The 24,019-nt window shown below is 41.6% G+C and overlaps 1 protein-coding gene across 2 annotated transcripts in view; it reads right to left on the reverse strand.

Annotated features, from left to right (window-relative positions):
• The window catches only part of ARHGAP10 (Rho GTPase activating protein 10), a 136,152-nt gene extending 112,684 nt beyond the window's left edge, over positions 1-23,468 (reverse strand). The window contains exon 1 of one of the 2 annotated variants that reach the window (XR_004417981.1): positions 23,244-23,468. Coding sequence is in view for 1 of the 2 variants with exons in the window: in XM_033060516.2 (XP_032916407.1) it covers positions 23,244-23,397 (154 nt within the window). In the remaining variant the exon portion in view is untranslated. The remainder of the gene's footprint in view (positions 1-23,243) is intronic. The other variant, XM_033060516.2, reaches the window with a different exon arrangement.
• Positions 23,469-24,019: the final 551 nt, after the last annotated feature.

Raw genomic sequence — 24,019 nt, forward strand, 5'->3', positions numbered from 1 at the left:
CAATTAGTAAACCCACTTTTTCCAATTCTGTAATTACTTTGTTTCATTATGCACTCCAAAGTATTGTAAGAAGTTACACTTCAGTCACTATCACATATTTCACATAATCATAAAATTATTTGGGTGGGATCATCTAGCTCAAAACCCCTTCCACAGACAGGAACACCTTCCACTAGACCAGGTTGCTTCATCCAGTCTGGCACTGAACATTTACATGGATGGGGTAACCAAAACTTCTCTGGGCCATCCATTCCAATGCCTCAACCTTCACAGTAAATAATTTTTTTCTAAAATATAATCTAAGCCTACTGTCTCTCCATTTTAAGCCATTCCTCTTGTCCTGTCACTACATGTCCTGGTAAATTCTCTCTCTCCATCTTTCTTATAACTCTCTTCAGGTACTGGAAGCATCCAATTAGGTCACCCCGAAGCCTTCACTCTTCCAGGCTGAATAATCCCAGTTCTCTCAGCCTTTCCTCACAGCAGAGAGATGTTCCATCCCTTTGATCATCTTGGCATCCCCCTCCTCTGGACTTGTTCCAACAGGTCCTTGACCTTCCTTTGCTGGGATCCCAGAGCTGGTGGCAGGCTCTCACAGCAGAGGGGCAGAATCCCCTCCCTCCCCTGTTGCCCACAGTGCCCTGAATACCCAGGATACTCCAATAATAAGCCAAACAAACAGCCCAACACAGCCCAACAAAGTGCCTGTGACCCAAAAAAATGAAACTTTCTTTTTCCCTCTTATTCTCATGCCACTGGAAGATGCCACCTAGCCATGATACAAGCATGAGAACCACTTAAACAAGGCACTCAAAAATTTACTGCACAGCACTGCACTGAGCAGCATCTTGAAGTGCACGTGCACCACAAAACATCAAAGACCACACAGAGCTCCTCCCCACCTTCCTCCACCAGTTCATTCAGCTGAAAGCAGCCCAGCAGCTCTGAAGAGCAAAACACAGAAGTCCAGGCAGATCCCTTGCTTCCACATTATGAAGTAACAGGAAATATATTTCCCCTCCCGCAACCAGTTTCACTTCAGAAACAAACACTGATGACCTGTAGTTTCATTAACTGCTGTCATGTTGATCCTGCAGCATTTATCACATCCAAAAGCCAGAACAAAGTTCAAACCAGGATGATAACCTCTACACATGTGACTGCTGGGTTCTTGAGCTGGAAGAAGGCCAACACACAGACAACACTCGGCCCTGGTTCACCAAGAATTTCCAGAAGCAGGTCAGGGAAAACACAATAGTGCATTTAGTGCAAACAAGAAAAAGCAGTTGGAAACACAGAATTCACTTCCCAAGGAGCAGAAATACATGCAGAAGAGCAGAGAGCATCTAAAGCCAGCATTTTCTAAGGCATCTCAAAGTCTTGGTATCCAGCACTTCCAACCCTGCAAGTAATGTTAGATGATGATGGGGGAAATAGATTTTTAAAAGCTCAAAAGAACACCACTCTTTTTTTTAAATACCAACTGAGACACTATTTTGGGACATAAAGCACATACACACAGTATCAGTATGATTTATTTTCCAGGAAAAACTGTGCATTAGAACCAGTGAGATGGCAATTTGACCAAATTGCATGTTCAACAGACATCACTGAAATCCCTGATCAATGGTAGCACTACCTCTATTTCTGCTATCCCACCATGTGTAAATGTAATTCCACAACTAAATGTGGGACTAAGATGTGAACATCCATTGCTGGGCTTGTGCAAATCCTGCAATCATGGGGAAAAGACCACACACAGCACACATGGAGGAAGCACATCACACTCATCCTCTTAAGAACCACAAGGGCAAAGTGATGGCCAGTATTGCAAGGAAGACTGAATTCAAACATCAACCAAATCTGACCTGCTGCTGGCTGAAGACAAATCACTAACCCACAGGAAGACACAGATAAAGAGTGACTCTGATATCATTTATAGCAGCTCAGGAGCTGGAAAGTGCTACACACATCCATGCTCTCTGCACACATCAGCCTGGCCACAGCACTGGAAACACATTCTTCCCAAATCAAATTGGCACCTGCATGTTTGCTTCCAGCTGCAAACTATCTGCCTAGGTTCATACACCTGCCACTGTTTGAGCATCTCAAGCTCAAAACAGCTGTGGTTAGGCAGGAATTCTGGAGGAGCAGGGTGCAATGATTTCCCAGTAATGAAGCGCCCTGAGAAAATAATTAAATAAATAGTAGTGTATGTCAGCCAGTACTCAAGCATCTTGGCATAAATTGCATTTAAAAGTAGAAACAAATATATTGAATTAGGAAAACTGGCTTCATGCACAAAATAATAGAACCAGGCTCAAGAGACTTTGCTTCATGTTCCAGCCCATGAACAGACTTTGATAAAGGCACTGACTCATGCTGTGCCCCAGCTATTACACAGGAAGGTACCTCAGCCTCTTATCAGCAGGATAAAATCTATTACTGAGCAATACACTCAGCTATTCAGGTCACCACATCTTCCTTTCACCACTTCTGCAAGAGGTGCCCTGGTAATGAAACAGGGCACAGCTATCTCACCAGAATACCTATGAGTCTTAAATGCTTGGGTTTTAAAACAGTGGGCAGAACTTACACTGTTTATATATTAAAGGGAGCATTAGTTATTCTTCAGGAAAAAAAAGGTGCATAAAACCCATAATTAAAACCTTTGAAAAGACGTCTGTATAATGCAAAAACAGCACTTTCGGAACTGAGGAATCTATCTTTTCAGGCAAATCAGTCTACAGCCACTGGCATAATCCCAGTGCAACCTGAAGATGGAAATATAAAAAAAAAATGTAATCAGATCTTCCATTTTAAGAATAGATAGCCACCATAAATCATAACCTTCATTACTCTGTACAGCATGGGTAAAGAAGCAATACCTTCAACTACATACAAGAAATTTGTATCCTCATCACTAGTCTTCATTATTTTTAAACAATGAATGACCCAAACATAACCTCAGAGTAAGTCAAGTGTCTTCATGTAGAATTTTGTTCCGTTTCTTGGCTGTATTTCACAATCATTTTTTAAAGTTCTCTTTACTACTATAACAGAACAAAACAAGATGATGCTGCAACTTTGCACTTTTACATAATACAGACAAATGCTGTAATTTATAGTGAAAGTCCACTGCAAACTTATTGTCAACAAGTTAGGGGTTTATTATCCAGATCACCAGATTCGTATCTGACCTAGATCACAAGCAACGAGGATGATATTGAATCCTCTAGCTGCCAAATTCTTCATCATGCTGTGAAGACATGCCCATCAAGTCACATTCACACTGTGCAAGTATGTGAGCTAAATCAGTCAATATTTATTTAAAACTTTAACGAGCTAGCAATTAAGGGGTTTAGGAGCTCAGGACTCATGGGAGTTGGAAACAGTTTAATTTGCTTATAGCCACACCTGAACTTCCTCCAGCATTTTCTAAATGTTAGTCTCTAACTAGAGACAGAAGCTGTCACAGTTTCTCTCTTGCAGTACTGACATGATTCAGCTGATTGATGGAAGGGAAATTTCACCAGGCATCAGGCAGTAAGTTTCCCCATCAATTCTGCATACGCACAGTTTAGCTAAGTATGAAAGGGGAAAACCAGAAGGCACTATAATACTTCCCAGGATATCCAGGCATCTTCAGGGGAAGAAGACCAAACACTGTTGAAGTCTGTAAAAATAATATTCAAAGTTTTTTATAGCACTAATTCTCTCATGGATCATATCTTCATTTCTGTAAAGTGGGAAACTCCCTTTCCCTGATAAGTTTCCTTTATCCTTGGTTTTAAGAAAAAAAGTCTAACAACATCACAAAAATCAAAGAGAAACAAAAGGACAACAAATGGAAAAAACAAGAGGGCTAGCAATACACTAGGGGGAAAACAAATAACATCACACTACCAACTCCTGTGACACAGCTCAAATAATATGCTATGATACAGCCAGACCAAATAAGAATAAGATACAAACATTTGTTCCAGTTTATCTTCTATTTATTTGAAAAGGCAATGGGGTTGATGATTCCATAAACCAGAATTAACACTTCTTCAGGGAAGTTCAACTCTCACCTCCCATGGACTGGACCAAAGGAACCTCTGGCTTTTGCACAGCACTGCACCAAAGCAATCCAGCAGCCAGATTTGTATAATAAAGAACAGGGTGTGACAAAGCCAGGCTATCAGCTGGAAATTGCTTTAGACAGCTGCAAACCTAGCTTTTCTTTGGCTTTCTTCATGCCTTCAAAGCGGTTTCAGTCACAGACACTCAAGTTCTGTGTCCAAGGCCTGACAGTTAGAGAAAATTGGAAACACAAAAAAATCCCCAAAAACCTACAGATAACACAAGCCACAAGCTCACCACATTTTTTTAATGTTTTGTATATTGGAAGTTTCAATCAACTCCAGGAATTTCATAATCCACTCTGTGGCTCCAAGCAAAACACCAATAGGCAAAGTCGCTTTGCTCAATTGGTGCGACTCCTGCTACCTGCAGGAATGGGCATTTCAGAAAAATGCCACCAACTGTTCCAGTTCCTTCTTTCCTTGAATTGTGAACTTTCTTTTGGAGCTAGAATTAAAAGAAAAGGAAAAAAAAATAAAAGGTGCAGCCAACAAAATTAAATAGCAGAAAGAATTATGAAGGCAATTGAGCAACAGGCCACATTTGGTTGAAAGCAACCACAACTATTTCTGACTATATCCATTTAGCCTGTTTATCAGAGTAATCCAGAAAGATATCCTCTGATACCAGGAAATTAAAATTAAGAAAATCTTAAAGCTAGAAAGCAATGAAACACACTCATCCAAAGTTCTTTGAAAGGAAAGAAGAAAAGAATCTTTACTTCACATTGCATCATGTATCATTACCTTCCCTGCCTCTCTCTTAGGAATTTGCCCAAAAAGAGCTCTCTTTCATTTAAGATCAAGCTAAATATATTTTCATTTCTTAATATAAGTAAGCAAATTTTTATCTGAAGAACACATTAAGGGAACAGAAAATAACTGTTTATGCTTTTTCTTAAATGCCAGCATTTGCACATTGTGTATTTATTCTGTAGAAATGATGCCCATTGAAATCCCAGGTTGCTTAAAGGATTCTTCCAACAGTTAGAGGATCTTGGTCATGTTACCTGCAATTACAGCAATCAAGCACAGGGACACTTCTGCACACTCATGTTTTAGTTGCTTTCTTTTTCTAAATTGGATTCCTCCCTAGTCATTAAAGAAAGCAACAGCAGCACCTAATGCATTGCATGACAGCCTCACTTAATCCAACATTATAATCCATTAAAAAAAAGGGAGACAGGAGACATGAGGTCAGTATTAAACTAAAGAGAGAGATGGTTAAATGTGTTCAGCCCTAGAAAGGACTGACAACATAAGCTCATCCTGTAATTATCAGTATTCAGAATTGAAATGTTTGAAGTATTTTACAATATCTGTACATCTCCCAATCTCTTTTTATCAAACAAGGAAAGTTCTTATGCTTTAGTTAAATATATAAAAACCATCTGGCATAGCAAAACCATAGCCTTTTATTTCAGCACAGAATGGACGAAGCATCTACACATTTTTTTTTTCTAGATGTTCTTTCTGCAATGCTCCCTTCCCAAAAACAACACTGGCAACCCAATACAAACACATTCACTGCTGACAAGCCATGATCTGGCCACATGACTGTCCTGCCTGTATTTCAGGTATTAGCTATGTCAAATCTAATTATCAGAGACAGTTTGACAAAGTCTTTCACATCATTCAGGAAAGGTGCAGTTGGCAAAACCCTAGTGGAGACTGTGGTATATAACAAATCTCACCCAGCTCAACTGAGGCTTGCAGTTCTGCTGACAGTTTTGCCCAATAAATCACTTCACATAAATAATCTCAGTCTAGCAAGCCTCTGTGAGTACTGTGAGGAATTTAGCAACCCATAATGTGTAAGAAATACTGTCCTCAATGTTTACAGTCAAATGAATGAGGTTTTCTTCCCACGTGATGACTGGAACAGAAATTATACTGGTATTAATTGTACCAATTATGAAAGCTTCTGTGTTAGTATGTCAGAGTGCTTCAGGCTATTCTGCCCTCAACTTCAAATCCTGCAATTCAAATAACCACCTAGGAAGGGACAGCATATCAAAGAAGGTGCAAGGACTGAATTACAAGTTTTTCTAGTTAGTGGGCGTCTCTTCCCTTCATTTTCTGTCAGGGTGAAGGGTATACAGATACCAGGATGGAACACTCAAGCACACATCCAAGTATCTGGAGTTCATGGGAGCACAACATAAACATTACTCATATTACCATGATTTTCCTGCAGAAATACCCATCCAAAGCAATTAAATGTTCAGGCAGTGTTTCAAGAAGAAATATCTAACTTAAGACAAGGAAAACTACCCAAGGCGAAGTTTGTTGGCATATCTGCTTAAACAAGTGTCCAGTATAGTGGAAAGCAAGAAAGAAAAGTACGACATCCACTTGCCTCAGAGACCCTACAAGTTCTGCAATAATTTATACTTCAACTCTTTTGTTTCTTTATACAGAAATTATATAAATAATTGTTTAAACAGAAATTACAGTTACATCTTCCAGGAGGTAGAGGCAGAGCAGACAGGGAAAGCAAATGTTCTGCATGGGCATAGGAGAGCCAACAAGAGGGAGTTGCAGCACCTCAGACTTTGCACCAAAAGCTCCAGCACAGGACAAAGCCTGTTACAGACAGGCTCTGGCCCTTACAGAAGTTGTGCTAACCAGGGAGGTTGCACTGGCAGTAAGAGATAATATCAAATCCCAGACCCAGTGCTGCAAAGCATCATTAGCTTTTACTCTGGAAGCTCCAGCAGGGCCTTTCTATATTCTACCATCCCAGCTTTGCACCTGGCGTGTGCAAGGCTCCTGAATAAAACGTGCACCCAGGTGAACATGGGCTCTCACTACTGTCAAGTATTTGTTTATTTTTTATCTTGTTTAGAGGTACATTTAAAGCTGGAAGTGGAACTTGTACTAACATACGTTACCGACCACAAGAATGCTCACCAAAGTACTGTGTAATTGTGGGGTGATGCAAGAGAAAGAAGAGATGCCATAGGATGTCAAGAGACAGAGTTGAGATGAGAAAGAAACCTTTAAAGAAAAATAAAAATAAGATCAGGTTCACTCCTTTGAGAAGACCTCTCTGTTCCTGTGGCCAAAACCCACAGCAAAACACTATGGTTTTTCTCCAGCCCAGCCCACTCTTTCAAAACATGTGATTTGATCTCAAATTTATTTAGAATGTAGAGGTAGTAGTAACAGGCACTTAATAAACCAAACATGAGTATCACAAGTTGATCCTCCCTATTTCTACATTGCAGTAACTTATACCAAAACAAAGTAAAACATACCAAAGACCAGTGTAAGATTCCCAAATAAAGGCAGTACAGTTAGTTTTGAACAGTGCTCACAGTTGCACAGATGATACAGAACTGAGGGCAGGGAATGGATAGTCATCTCCTAATTACCATCTGGTAAACGAAGAGAGTTTCCCCACAAAAATTGATTTCTCTCAGTAAAAGATATATACAATCATTACCTAATCCTTCTGCATTTGAAATTTTAAATAAAGTCAAGACAGGTGAGACAAATTGTTCACATACAATCATCTATATGGATACAAAGGAAAGGAAAAGCACTCATGTTTCCTTTCTCATGTATGGTTGTGGGTAGGAGGAGAGGAATCTTCCCCCAATGTCTCAATCCCACAGCAGACATCTGCAAATGAGAACCTCTGCATAAACAGTCTTCTTGTAATCTTGGTCTGATGTCATCTCAAAACACAACCATCCTCTTTTCCTTATTAGCAACAGAGATTTAAAAAATGTTTTATAAGGTAAGTAAAATTACTAATACAAAAATAGCTTAAAAATTGAAAACTTTGTGACTATTGGCAACTTACAATTAACCTGGCTTGCTGACTGTTGCTCATGAAAAGCCCCAAATCCTTTCTGATTCTCAATTTGTCATCTTCTTTAAGAAAAGGCACACTGGCTTTACATACATTCTATAATCTTCAGTCCTGGCTTCCAAAGATTCATGCTACTCTAAGACATTTGTCCATAATTAATCAATATAAAACAATGGAACCAAGTGAGATTTAGTACATGCCTCATTTAGCAGTTCGGTGGGAGCCACCTGCTTTGTGTTAGGGCAAGACTTGAACTAGGATTCACTTGCAAGGCTTTCAGATAATTTATTTTTTTGTTATTAGTTACCACTGTCAACAGACAGAAAGAGAAGGATCCAAAAATTCAGTCAATTACTTCTAGGGCTGGGTAGCAGCCAGCAGGAATACTCATTGCTGGGTTCAGCAGAGGTTTGCCAGATGATGAGAGTTGTTAGCATCGGCAGGGAAAATTTCCTTTCTTGGCTTGTATCTGCTAAAGGCTACAATCACCAAATTAGGACTAAAGATGGGTTCAGAAGGAAAAATTTAGGGCTAAATTTAGGAGTGGTGTCAGTAGTAATCATCTCTAAGGGCAGAAACTAAGTTGGGTAGGGTCACTGATAGGAAAAGAAGAAAACAAAGTCAAAACTGGCAGTGAGCTTCAAAGGGTGCAGCTGGCTCTGGCTCCGTGTGAGGCAGACTGAAGCAAGGAGCAGCAAAGAGGCAGCACTGAGCCAGGGGACACTGCCTGCACGGGCACAGGGTGGCACAGCCACCTGCACCTTCAGCCTGAGTGGGCTGCTGGGCACAAGGGGAGGTTTGGACAAGCCAAAGCCACTGTAGTGTGATTAGTGCAGTGTGTGGAGATGGTTGCTTGACTTGATGTAGCTCTGGAACCAATTGCTGGAGCTGGGGTACATTTCCAAGCAGCACAAGCCAAAACATTCCCAATTTTAACAGAGAACCAAAGTAAGAACAGTCCCATGTCCTTCATATTCCAGAAAGTACAAAGAATCAAACAGATGGGCTCACCACCTCGCTGGAACATTTAACATGTCTGCACGATAAAACTGAGCATTTAAAATCCAACACACTGTCCTCAAATCTGCAGGAACCTACACCAAGACAGTTCTGATCCCTGGTTAGGGAATTCAATGAGCAGTCCGAAATTCTCACAATCTGCAGCACAACCCCAATGTCTCCATGCTGTCTTACAAAACAAAATATGCCAATGCATGGGTTAAAAGGTTAAATGTCAGGGCCTCCTAATAACTAACTCCATCTCCAGTGAGGACTTGATGTGCAATCCTATCTAATCACTTGGCCTCTCACTTCACCCATGTGTAAACAGAACCACAGCCCTAACTACTGCACAGGATGTTGAAAGGATCCCATTTAAAATGCTTTACGCACTTCAGATTTTTAACTGCTTTATAGGTTAAGAGCTCTGTTTGTTTATTTTTAAGAATAATCTTGTATTAATGTGTACTGAAAAAAACCTCACAGTGCTACAAATAGAACACAAGAAACCATGAGCAAGACCTTCAAATGGGTTGTGACTTGGCTCAGCATAAGTAAATAAACTCACCTTTAATTCTCTTGATGACATTTCCCACATGACATAAATCCTTCTACTGAGTTTTTCTAGCAGCAACCCTAAATAAAGAGCTTCATCCTATCAAGAATCCCAACCACACCAAGCTGCTCACTGCAGGAGTATAGGGCAAAGCAAGGAATTTCCCTTTGGCTCGAATTGCTAAGTATCTGGTATCACTAAGAGTATGCAGAAGAATTAGTCATTGCCAGGAAGACACACTTCATTTTGCTGGGACACAAACCAACAACTCTTGATTCCCTCTATTCACATTCATTACCCACTTGCAGCTGTAACTATGTATCTTCTTGAAATGAAAACAAACATTAAACCAGCTCACATACAAACATCATTATAACTTAAGAAAACAAGCATTAATGGAACTGTTTACTACACCAAGGAATTCTTAGCTCCCTATATTGCACATACCACTAAAACATTCCCATGGGCTTTGATCCAAAAACTATGAGAAGTCCATGAAGTATCAAAAGGCAGAGAGAAAAGTGACTGCCAGAAATCAAATCCAACAGGTTTAAGCAAACAAAAAAACACAAGGGAAAAGGAAAGCAAATTAACAAATTCACTCAATAATGCTCAACAAATGAATGCTACCATTCAATATCATACAATATTATAATGTTGTACAAAACAGTATGGTTTTTTTTCTTTTTCCCCTGCAAAAAGGTTAGAGAATCCATCACCTGAAAAGGTTGAGGCAAACTGCAGTAGAGAGCAGAATGGGTCCCTCTCTGGAAGCAAAGCAACTGGGAATAAGCAAGTGTCTTAAAGAAAGCAAGCAAGAAAGAAACCCAACAACCCCTCCTCAAAAAATGACATGCTCCCTTCCTCTGATATTACTAAATACTGATATCAATCTATTCTACCCACTTTTTACAAAGCCACAAAAGACATATCTTTCTCCCCTTCTAATCGTTCTGCTGTGACTAAAAATTCAACTGATATTGGCAGTGTTGGCCTGGGCATATCTTTTCCAAAGCCCAGCAAAGAATTAGAGGTACATGATCCAGCAATTGTTCTGTCCTACAGTTCTATACTAAAATCTCTTAGGAACCATGAGCATGGTAGCATGTGCTAAAACCCATGCCTATTAGACCTTTGCTGCTCAACCCTAATACTCAAACTCAACATTCACCTGAGTTTGCTCTATAAATGTTCACCAGAAAGGCAGGTAAAGATATCAAATGAGGTGAAGACGGCAGAAATTTCTTCTGACGATGGCAGGAATCATCTGAAAAGTTACATTGTTCAGACCTGTCAGAGAGGACACAGAGAGAGAAGAGACAGAATCACCAACCACTGAGCTCATGTCAACTATTTTCCAATCAAAATTCCTTCCTCACATCCCCCAGTGCCTCTGCTTATCACTGGGAATGCCACCCCAACACACCCATCCCGGCACTCAGAACAAAACTCAGCAGCTGCTCATATCTCTCTCAGCTACCACACTAATAATAGTGTCCAGGAAGCAATGTTCCAATAAGGCTATTCAATAATGTCCTCATGATACGTGAGATCACCTCCAGACCTCTAAAAAATATTCTCTATTTAAAATAGAAACTGAAAGAAAGGGTTTCAGGAAAAGAAGTGAAAATGAAAAGCAGCATCCTTAGTCAAAAGATAAGACTCTTTAAAGATAAATTCTCTTAACAAGGCTTTACTATCAAACCTGACACATCAAAAGCATACAATCCCTTTCATCTGCTCACAAGTCTCCAAGATCCTAAAAGCAAGCAAACCATAGCTATCACTACAGGACAGAGAGCACATACAGAAAGCTTTATTTATAGAAGGACTGAAATTGAAATAAATGTTGATAGAATTATTTGGGGGATATTTGACATTTCTGTGGTATCAGAAGCTTTTGTTTCAGGAGGGGCTTTGATTACTTGTTTTGGTTACATGCTGCTTACAAACACAGTTAAGTTCCACTAAAAGAAACCTTTCTCTGTACTGGAAAAAAGCAGTGGAGGAAGCACTATCAGATAATTGCCCACGTGGTCCAGTTGCTTCCTCCATCCAAAAACACTTGCTGCTTTTCCTGCCTGACATCTTAGTTCCCAATTGCATTTTTAAATGCAGTGATGGTAATTATGCCAAGCTAATTTCCAAGGAGGTATTAAAGCCAGCTTCCTTCTAAACACTTTCATTTCAAGAACAACAAAAGCAGAAAAAAATCCCTCCTCAATGAAGCAAGTCTTGCAATAACTTTACCAACCTGAAGTAGACTTCAGTACATTCATGAAGCCTTATAGCAAAGTTGGCATACCTGTTTTTCTTCACATCTGCATGCTTTTTGTAAAAAACCATGAATGACGAAATGCTATAAACCTTAGAAAAGCGAAACTGCTGACAGAAATTTCCACTGGAATAGTCTGCATGGCAAGGGCAGAACAGCTGCTTTCTGAGCTCATACTGCCATGCCCTCCATCCCAAGATGTCCACCACATGACTGCAGGAGAATATCCTCCTCTCAGATTCTATATTAAGCTAATTTACTTGAAGAAGATAAAATCAGTTTTTAACTATTGCTCAATTCAAATAATGACTACAGAAAAAGAGCAGTGAGTGCAGCCTCCCCTAATGCAGAAAGGATTCATACACAACACTTTTTTGTGACATTTCAATAGTCATGAAATGCTTAACAGATAAATAACCCTACATCTGAAGCAATAGATTAAATAGTGATGGAAAGAAAGATATAAACAGATGAAGGGTTTGCCCAAAGCTGCTCACAAATTCATTTCTCTAGACACAGCTTGGTTTTTCATATACAAAGAAGAAAAATTAAAAGAGAACTAACTTTGCAGACATGAACCATGTCCACTATAGAAAGATCCTCAAGAATGACAGCAACCTATTTGTATACACACAGTAAAATTTTTTGTTAGGCTGTGCGTGACTGACCTTTTTCACAGATCTTCAATCTGCTTGTTTTCTGGTCTCAGTCCTCTAGAAGGGCATTTCTAGTCATAAATACCCTCAACTGTTTGCACTGCTTGGTTCACTAGGTTCCAATCTCCTTCAGTTTTGCTATAGGTCCTCAGCAAAGTCCATCTAAATAGAGTGCCAGGTTCTACACATTCAAGAATGCAACACAAACACTTCCTTAGCTCATTACACTAACCACACAAAAACTTGAGGTGTGTGTTTGGAGCTCAGAACTATTCCTTCACAAAACATTGCAAAAAACTGGAGTGAGAAGAGAAACACAGGTGGCAACAATAAATTTCCATGCTTGACTAGCTAGTTCCCTATCCCTCAGGATGGCAGCCTTCCCCCTCAGGTACAACCCTACCCTCGTGGGACAAGCAGTAATGGTGTTGGAAGACACATAGATGTGTTTTGTGAAACAAAAAAAAAATAAACATGGGAAAGGGGATCTTTTCAGCAAAACATCCTCCTACTTCTTGTGTTGGTTTTGGCTGAGACAGAGTAAATGTTCTTCGTAGTGGCTGATATGGGGCTGAGTTCTGGATTTGTGCTGAACACAGTGACAATAACAGGGATATTTTTGTTATTGCTGAGCAGGGCTTACACAGAGCCAAAGCCTTTTCAAGTTTTTGCACAGCCATGCTGGTGAGGAGACTGGGGGTGCATGGGAGGTTAGGATGAGACCCAGCAGGGACAGGTGACCCCAACTGACTAAAGGGATATTAGAGAGAATATGAGGAGTTGGAATGGACCCACAAAGATCACTGAGTCCAACTCCTGGCCCTGGACAGCACTGTCCCCAGGAGTCACATCGCATGCCCAACAGCATTGTCCAAACACTTCTTGAACTCTGTCAATTGGTGCTGTGACCACTGCCCTGACGAGTCCATTCCAGTGCCCAAACATCCTCTGTGGAAAGAACTTTTTCCTGATATTCAAGCTAAACCTCCCTTGACATAATTTCAGGCCACTCCCTCACATCCTGTCACTCAGCACCACGCAGAAGAGATCAGTGTCTGCCCCTCCTCTTCCCCTCATGAGGAAGTCATAACTGCAATGAGGTCTCTGCTCGGTCTCTTCTTCTCCAGGCTGAACAGACCAAGTGACCTCAGCCACTTCTCATCAGGCTTCCCCTCAAGACCCTTCATCATCTTTTGTGCCCTCCTTTGGATGCTCTCCAATAGTTTCATATGTTGGTCATACTGTGGTACCCAAGACCACCCCCAGCACTGGAGGTGAGGCTGCCCCAGTGCAGAGCAGAGGGGACAATCCCTCGCTGGCCATGCTGTCCCTGATGTCCCCAGGACAGGGCTGTTCCTGGCTGCCAGGACACTGCTGACTCACATTCACCTTTCCATGGAGCAGGACCCCAGGTCCCTTTGCACAGCGCTGCCCTCCAGCCTCTCATTCCCCAGTCTGTCTGTATATTCAGGGCTGCCCCATCCCAGATGCAGAATCCAGCACTTTAGCTGGCTGAACTTCACATGGTTGGTGATTGCCCGGCCTCTGGTCTGTCAAGGTCTCTCTGCAGGGCCTCCCTGCCTTCAAGGAGTCAACAGCTCCTCCCAGTTTTGTGTGATCTGCAGAGTTGTTGAGTATCCCTTGTAGTCCTACATCCAAGTTGTTAATGAAGATGTTGAAGAGCACAGGGCTTAAGATGGAGCCCTAAGGAACCCCCGCTAGTGACAGGTCTCCAGTCCACCCCCTTCACTACAACCCTTTGTGCCTGACCCTGAGCCAGCTGCTCACCCATTGCTCTGGCTGTTTATATAGCCTGTGCAGAAGGATCTTGGGAGAGACAGTATCCAAAGCTTTACTAAAATCCAAAACGTTTGTATCAGCTGGCTTCCCTTCATCAGCTAGGTGTGCTACCTTGTCATAAAAGGAAATCAGGTTTGATAAGCAGAAATTTCTATACCTATGGTGTCACGCTCCATATATAAAGAGGGGCAGTATTTGGAATAAGGGAATATTTGGAGTAACAGTATTTGTCTTTCCAAGTTACCCTAATATATGATTGGGCCCTGCTCTCCTGGAATTGACTGAACACCTGCTTGGCCATGGGAAGCAGTAAATAATTCCTTGGTTTACTTCATTTATGTACTTTATGGCTTTTGCTTTCCCTGTTGAACTGTCTTGATCTCAACCCAGGAGTTTTCTAGCTTTTACCCTTCTAATTTTCTCCCTAATCCCACTAGCTGGGAGAGTGAGCGAATGGCTATGCAATTTTCAGTTGTCAGCTAGGGTTAAGCCATGACACTTCTAAAACTAAAAAAATTAAATAAATATGGGGCAATAATTCCAGGTAGTTTGATTTATTTTAGCAAAGATGCTGAATCTGCTGGAACAAGGGAACAGCTAGGAAGAGGCACTACAGAAATTTGAAACTCTGCATTTAGAAATGACTGAAAGCATAAAATGAAGCACAATAAAAGAACAGTAATATTACCATAGAGCAAGTGTTTGAGAGCAGACTGGATAAAGTCAGCTTTGTTCCTGAAAAGCTTGCAGGCTGAGGAGTAGAACAGACAAAAGCTTTGGAGAAACTGTCCTTTGGCTCGTGACTGAGTTTGTCAGTCAGTCCAGGCTTCTCCAACAGAGAGAGCTTACAACCTGGGATTTTAAGAGGAAAAAGGGATGGACAAGTTACACTTCTTTGCTCTCAGAGCGCTGATGTGTTCCAAAGGCTGACACCATGCAGCACTCACAGTCTCTTAATCCACATAAGCTGCAAGCTCAGCCCCACAACAGATTTCTAAGAACTGGGACCCACTGTCAAATGATATTTTGACAAGTTTTTGTCAGGTCCTCCATGACCTGGCAGCATGCTCACTTCACCTGTTTGCCAGACAGCGGTTATTTCTTTTGAAGAAGCACATTCTAAGCAATTATATTTTTATGCAAAACTGCTACAAGTTTCTGTATTTTCTTCTGTTCCAACAGACCTACATTCAAACATTGTTAATATTTTTCAAAGTAAGCAACTGTAATGACTGCCAAAATCACAGATTAAACCAAACAAACAAAAATACGATGCTCTCTCTCTGCTTGGAAAAGCATCCCAGTTTTTGAGATTTGATACATTACAATCTGATTTTTCTTAAGGCTTAAACACTTGATGCATGACAGACTTCATGCACCTCAACATTTATTCATTCATTATTTCTAAGCCTCCATGCACCAGCCTAATGGAAGAAATGGACACATTTCAAAGCTAAAAACCATTCACCAGCAACAAAGCAGCTGAGAACTTATTCCTGGACACCACACACACTACAATGTCCTTCAAGTCTCAGCTCTGGTACAAAGCCCTGCTCAGTTTCATCCTGGATACTAAATTTTCCCTGCCAAATTAAACAAAGCATTGTTTTTCCTCTTCAAGGACATGCAGTCCCAACCAGCCAGGTGCACATACAAAAGCTGACAAGGACCCAGGGAAGCTGTAACAACCACATCTACTGAGAGACAAAGCCCCTCTCTGACCTACCTACTGAGCTAATAACCTTCACCTGCCCAGTCCTCTCATTTAAAGAGGCAACAACAGGAGGTTTATTCAAAGGTCTAGGCTGTAGTAAAACCACAATCTGTTTAATAACACTGTGATTTTCCATCCCTGTAGATTATTTTTCCCCTCATGCTGTTCTTTTCCCACAAAGGACAAGCCTAGCATGAATGATTTACAGGAACTTCTGATTTGGCCTTGGCCTGTGATGGCCACATAGCTTCTGAGGGCCTGGATATTTTCTCTCTATTTTTATCCTGAAAGATGAGCAAACACACAGGATGGAAAAGAACAACAAAGGGAGGAAACAAAAACAGAGCAGAAGGAATAAAAGACAAAGAAAGTGGTATCTTCAAGAAGCTCCACATAAGCAGGTATGGAAAAGTAACATGACATTGATGTTGTCTGTCAAAATTTGCCAAAAATATCTGTTTAGAAAAAGAATTAGAGGATAGTGTAAACCAGGCCACAGACTTCCCTTTCCATCATCTTATGTCCCAGTGAGATACCAAAATATGTGCTTTGGACAGGAGGCACACATTTATCCCAGATGTATAATATAGGGCTTCATAAATTACTGCCCTCAGTCCATCAAAGTCACACCCAGAGGAAAACAACCTCCACAGGAACTGCTGGGATGAAGCACAAGTGCCTGCTTCAACTCATTGCAAAACTGATGGCCGAGTTTAAATTTGGCAAGGAAGATGGGTTTGACTTAGCAACAAGGCAGATTTTGGGTGCTGATTAAGATTGACAACTACAGTGGGTGGCAGCAACCACCAGTAGAGAGATGTTACATTCCCTGAACAGTAGTTCCTTAAACTATTCTGCCAATATGTGCCCAAGTTTATTTGATCATATATTTTATATTCAATAGATATTCCAGAAAGCAACTGCACCAAGTGTCTTAATTAGACAACTCAGAAACTTGAAGACTTTTAAAAGAGAACCAAAACACTGAGCATATTCTAACATCTTAAGGGCAATACTGTCATAGAACAGTAAATATGGTATTGAAACTCAAAAAAGTGGCATTAGACACAAAAGGAAGCCTATCAGACATGAGAAAATCATAAAAATTATCTCAAGAAGCCACAACCCACACTATCAAAACATTAAGCATATTGCCAAGATTCACAAGCTGTGAACTCTCTCTCTAAAACAGCCAAGCCCCTGGTTTTAGGTTAATGTGCTAAGCTTTGCAGTAGTGACTGAAGCTGGCATTGTAAAACAAAAGAACTACTGTCAATGTAAACTTCATACATTAATTATGTAATGTTACAAAACACCTGGGAAGGAGGAGACAAGTACTGGGATGCAGTTCTTCAGTGTCATTCCAAACATGTTTCCACGTGCTCCCTGTCTAAACCAAGGGCAGAGCACCCAGCCTGTTTGCTACTTCCCAAAACAATAAAATCACCATAGCACTCTCCTTCCTGCCCCCTTGGAAAAAACATCTGTGCCAGGCAGAAAAAGATGTTCTGCCTCAATAAAACTTACCAAGTTATTTCAGACTGGACCTAAGAAGTGTTATCACTGTCATAAGGCCAGCTTGCTAAAATTTGCAACATTTTTGCAATTCAGAGCAGGCAAGCACAGGATAATTTTAGGAACAGCATACACCTACAGCCTTAGCAGTGGGCCGATTTTTCTTTAGCTGCAAGCAGGTGTTGGCACTTTACAGCCTGTAGAGCAAATCCACTCTCTTTTATAACTCATTAAGAAAGACTGAAATTCCATAGAATTCTAAAACTAACTTTCTAAAAGTCATGCTATTTAAAAGAAAAAATCAAGGAAAAAACCTTCTCAACATGATCTACCAAAGAACTTCTCTAAAAATTAGAAACTTATTTCTGTTGATTTTGTCCTGAAGACTGGCAATTACACCGATCAGTGATGATCTGTAATGACCACTCACACGTTTTATCTCAAGCTGAAAACTGATAACTTTTCCCCAAATGATTAAAAGAAAAAAAAAATCATTTAATGGCATTTTTCACATCACTCAACTATATAAATTATATGGTAATTTATCCATATAAATTCATGAAATTTCATATTTTCTGATATCACAGATGTTCAGTAGTACAATGCTCTGCTTTTGATACAGGGAAAAAATGAACAGTGGAACATCTACAGGACAAAGACAGTAATGGAGCTAGCTAGTAATTCAAGCTGAAGAGACGAGATTCAAGCTGACAAACTGGCATCCTCCACAGAATGAGCCTGACACTTTTTATAGCTACTGACACAGTAACGAGTGCTCTACTTGGGGTGGAGCGAAACAAAATGTTCTTTAGAGTACTTTCTTAAATATAAGCATTTCCCTGGTCCTTGTACTGAAGCAAATTTATCTACCAGCAGAAAAGAAAGGAAAAAAAAATAAAGTGTTGTCATAGTTAATTAGGCCCCAGCTGTGGCAATTATCTTGAAGGGAAGGGAAAAGAAACGTTTTATTATGTTATTATCAGCAGCTCTTTCTTAGGGAAATCTCTATTAGATGGGCCCCAAAGTACCTATTTGCCTTAGTTTTCTAATGAGCTCAATAATGGAAATGCCTACAATAGAAAGTTGGGTGTTTTTAAAGGTACACACAGCTCAGTAGCCTTTGCAATACTGACCCTGAAGTAATTTCTATCTAACAAGACCCTAGCACAATATATTTCAAATTTAAATCTCAGAGCATTCACATACAACATTGATTTTCTTATGGTTATCACACCTAAAGCATGCCTTACAATAGAAATAAAGCCTGGGTTTGAGTTACTAATTGAAAAATAAAATAGCTTTCTAAAATGCTAAATGCAAAGATTTATTAATTCAGAAGTCTTACTGAATTCAAGGCAAAATAATCACATATAGAGTCTTAACTAACCATGGCTGACTTAGGAAACTCTGCACACAAGTTCGGCTAAGACCCTCTTGTAATATTCTCCCCTTCCCCATTAAGTAAGAATGGCATTAAGTTTCTACTCAATCTTTGAATTCTATCTAAATCTTTAGTAAACATCAATTTCTTGTCTAGAAGTTATTACAAGCCCTGTCTTAGTGGTTGTATCTAACTTCTTTGACATGCACTGGAATATCAGTAGAACATTTTTGTTGCAAAGAAAAATTCCTAAGACTTTGAAAGCTGGCACACATTACACATGGTTTCATAACTGCAGATTATATTAAGGAAAGCTTTAAAGAATAGACAATTAGTGCTTAGGAAAAAAATGCATCACAGCTCAAGTGGTGTGAGAGGTTTTTATGTGGAGTTATTACGTGGATTACCACAGCTTTTATATTTACATAATAATATATACACCAGGTCAGGGCAAAATCTAACCTAGACCAGTGTCTGGAAGATCAACTACCACCACACACCAAGAGAACTTGCCAAGAAAAAGAATATGGGTTTGGACAACTCAGATATCAAACAGGGGCTTGGGACTGGATAAGGTTCTTCAGTTATATTTATTAAAAAAAAAAAAAGTACTTATTAGTAACTCTGTATATCCCAATAAACTCTTGCTACACATAAAATAAATTTGGTTCCCATTTTGTGTTCTGTCTGGAAGACTACAAGAAATAACTCTTCCATGAAAAACACAAAATGAAAATAGCAACAAGAAGCAGTCATGGAGCATACTGAGCTGCACTGTACAGCCAGAATGGCCACTGCACCAAATACATTCATCTTCAGCAGCCCATCACAAAGTCACTGCAGTTGACTCAAACAGAATTCTGCTCCAATTTGAGCCTAAATTCAAGAATGGGGAGGCTCTGCTTTCAGGCACATGGAACAGCTGTGAGCATGCACTCACAAGCATCCTTTGCAAAGGCCCTGTGAGATGCCCAGGGAGTCATCATGACTCCTCCTGCTCTACCTTGGCATCTCATTAGCAATGGTAGCTCCTGCTGTAGATACACAAAAAAAAAAAAAAAAAAAAAAAAAACACTTCAAAAAATATCTTCAAAAGCCCCCCAAAAAATCTCACACTCCTGTGAAGAAACCAAGAGTTGGACCAACATAGGGATAGAAATTCAGACTGAATATATAGCATTTATCCAGTGTCTCCTTCAGCTTCCCACAAATGGCACTGCAGATTTTTTAGAGCTCAGGAATAAACCTCTTATAGTCCTTTCATGATTCAGAATGGGGATTCTCTTATCAGGCACCTTTAAATTCACTTTCATTGAAGCACAACTACATCCATCCAGAAGTTATTTGTAAACTTGTTGATCCTAACTTGTTCAGCTGAACTGGGATCCCCTAAGAAATATTGCATTTCTATTTTAAAAAGAGTAATTATATACCACTTGTAGTTACTGATCAGTAACAGTAGGGAAAAAACAGGTTTGTACTCCTTTTATGCACATTTAACTGTCATAAAAAAGGAAGAGCCACCTATTGTTTATTCATCCTCCCAATATTTAGCTTGAACTAGACAACTTGGTGATTCAAAACCTTACACAGGAAACAGACAGCTTTGAGTCACTCTCGTTTATCTTTGAAACTACTGAAGCCTTAAAGTGTAAAGATACACTTGAAGTATGCTTTACTCTGGCAAGTCAACAATTTAAAAATGCAAAATTTTTTTTTGTTTTCTTTTTCAAGCAGTATAGTCCTGTACTAACAAAAATCAGTTCTTCTGTGTTTTAATGAAAAATACAATTCCATACAACTGAGGAGACAAATTGAAAGGGATCCACATCACGTTTCTGTTGCGCCCTGCAAGGCACTGATGGCTCCTACAAATTAGAAGGAGTAGTAGCAGTATCTGCTTTCACCTGTCAAAATGTAAGCCAGTGCAGGCAGCATCAAAGTCAAGGCTTACCAGGCTGTCTGTCAGGCAGGAAGAAGGATCTATTCAATTGCATCAGTTATTCACACCTAAAGAATCCCCACAACATCTGCTGACAGCTTTTCAAGCGAAAGAAGGAAATTGCTAAGGGAGGGAAATGCTGGTGGTGTCTATTGCAGTCCCACAAATTACACATTTCCCACAAATTCAAGAAAAATAGTGCACCTACTAAACTTATACTTTACACACCACTCAGAGCAGCTTATCACACTCACATATCAATTATACCAGATGCAAATCTCACATTTTACCTGGGTCTAGAAACAGGGAAATATTTTAGCTATCAGCAAGATTATTTTTTTTTTGTTTTGTTCAAAAGACTAAAATTATTTTCTAAAAATTGCTAGCAACTGTTGTTTAAGAGGCAGTCATGTAAGCTCACCTCACCCTGTTTTATTACCACATTCTCAAAACTGCAGTGAGACTATCTTTGTGCAGAAAATGAAGTTTGGACACAAATGAATAGACCATTGTGTCTAGACCACTTCTCAAGCTGGGCTTTTGGAACAGATACTAATCCCATTTGGTTTCTGAGAGCAAATGAATCAGGTTCCTCAAAGAATTTAGATGATAACGTTTTCTTCTGAAAACACAAGGAGGGCCAATACCCTGACCACTGAGGTTTCAGTGGGTTTTAATCACTGGGCTTCTTGAGCTTCCTCTGCTTCAATTTGCCTTTAAATGTCTGTTGAACAGTGGCACTCCTTCACCAACACTCAGCTTCAAACCTGTCACTCAGGGCACTCCAAAGAGGAGACACAACTGCAGAAACCTGAAATGTGGGAAGAAGGGTCTAACCTGTTTCTACTTTTCAAACAAGTACGCTGAAGATGTTTGTTAGAATAAGGTACAGCAACTAAATTCAAGAATAAACCTTCTGACTGTCATCTCAGAAAGGAAGGCAGTGCTCAGACCTGAACACCAGGTAGGATCTCAGATAGCTTCTCTAAATATTCCTCGTGGGTCAGTCCTCTCAGGCCAGCTGTGGCCAGCACACTTGGTTTCCACCACACACAGCAAAGCACCCTGAGCACTGCACACAAAGCCAAATTACCAGCACAGGATTCTGGTGTGCTGTGTTCAGGACGCTCATTTGAGTTAGGGCTTTCCTCACCACAGCCAGATGCACACTTTCAAATTAAGTTCTGTATACATTACCATACATGAGCAACTGAGGGTTTGGGGCAGTTGCCAAAATACTGTCTAGATGCTGGAGGAGGAGAAGTGGAATTATTTCTCTCTACTGTTCTTATCCAATTTTTGGATACTTTTTTACTTCACACTCCGAGTTAAGATGATTTATACTGATGCTTCAAATCAGATTTTGAATAATCTTCTAAGATCACAGTTTGCAGTAACTGAATGTTAACTGGCCAAGGAACAACAGACAAGTGAAAATTGATATGGCATTTTCCACCAGAGACAAAACCAGAAAACGTTTCTTTATTTACAGAAATGAGTTAATTCTGGTTTAAACAACTTCACCATATCCAGGCAGTTACACAGATCAAACCACTGGCCAAACCCCTATCAGTTTAATGGAAACATCCTGACAGCATGGCTTCCTGGATTCAGAAGTTTACCATACCACAGGTGTTGTACACTTCCAAGAACACAGTGCCATAGCACTGTAAGAGTGGTTTATTTGAATAATTAGTATAGCAAATCATCCTACTAAATATTTCGGTGACTACACAGCTGTGTCTTATATCAAATGGAAAAAATACATTAGCACAATGCTACACTAAGAACATGCATGAACATGGTCATTCAAGGCAAAAGACATGATTCCCACATAAAAGACATTATAGCTAGCTATTTATATACACGCTGTGTATACTCAACAAGTAAACGCAAAATTAACAACACACCGTCACATTTTAAGAGGCCAAAGGCATAGAACTGGTAACCAGCGCTGTCAGCACAAAACTAAGTCTGACAATTCCGGAACACACTCCTTTGACAGAGGTATTTTCCAGCAGCCTCGGCACAGACTGCAATGCACAGGCACGACATGGTTCTGGCCAGGAACGCGATTCACAGCCGCTCACAGCCTGCAGCGCAGCAGCAGCACCTGGGACCGAGTCCTCCCGGCGATTTCGCACGGCAGCGCGGCTGCTCCGGGCTCGGCACCGCCGAACACAGCAGCCGAACACAGGAGCCAGGCCCGGCCCCGGCACCGGGCAGATGCAACAGGAGCCACCCGGCGCTGCCACCACCGCCTCTATCCCTTATTGCCCTCCGCGGAGAAGGGCTGGAGATGACCTGCGTCTCCAAGTGGCTGATGGGGAGCCCAAGGGCGAGGCTGGGGAACGCCAGTGCAAAGCTCTGTGCCACAAAGGCGAGCGCCGCCGGCTCAAAGGCGAAAGCTCCCGGCGCCGGGCAGCCGCCCCCGCAGCTCCCCCCGCTCCCCGCCACTCACTCTTGGTTGCGGCGATCAGGTTCTTCCCATCCTTCAGCAACTCCTTGATAAACTTATTGGTCTTCTCCAGCTCGGCCTCGTGGGCTCTCACCCGCTCCCTGAACCAGGGGCTGTCCAGGTAGCAGTCGCTGAACTCGAGGGGCTGCAGCCCCATGGCTGCCGCCGCCGCGCCGGGGCTCGGCTCCCCGCGAACCGCAGCAGCACCGCCGCCCTCCGCAGCCGCGGCCACAAAGACGGAGCAGCAGCTCCCCCCGCGCAGGGCTGGGCACGGGCACACACAGCCGAGCTCCGCGGAGCCGCCCTCCCGGCAGCCGCGCCGGGACACGCCCGAGCGGGGCGGGCAGAGCCCGGCGCCCGCCCCTTCCGAGCTCCCCGCGGCGGCAGCGGCACCGGGCGGAGCGCTGGGGCCGTGCCGGTGCGCCCGGTGCCCGGGCAGGGCTGCAAGGCTGAGGCACTGCGGGCGTCCCCGAGCGGAGAAGGTGGGCAGGTACCGCTAGCAGAGAGAGCCCTCTGCTCCGCAGTGACACCTCGGCAAGTCAGAGATGGACACTCACCAACCGCGGGGGGCAAGCGCAGGGCTCTGCACCTGGGGCAGGACAGCCCCGGCTGCGTGTATAGCGCTGTGCAAAGCGACCTGGGGTCCTGCTCCATGGAAAGGTGCAGTGCCCTGGCAGCCAGGAGGGCAACCCTATCCTGGGGACATCAGGGACAGCATGGCCAGCTGGGCAAGGGAGGGATTGTCCCCTCTGCTCTGCACTGGGGCGGCCTCACCTGCA

Source organism: Catharus ustulatus, chromosome 5, assembly GCF_009819885.2.
Source record: "Catharus ustulatus isolate bCatUst1 chromosome 5, bCatUst1.pri.v2, whole genome shotgun sequence".
Taxonomy (NCBI): domain Eukaryota; kingdom Metazoa; phylum Chordata; class Aves; order Passeriformes; family Turdidae; genus Catharus; species Catharus ustulatus.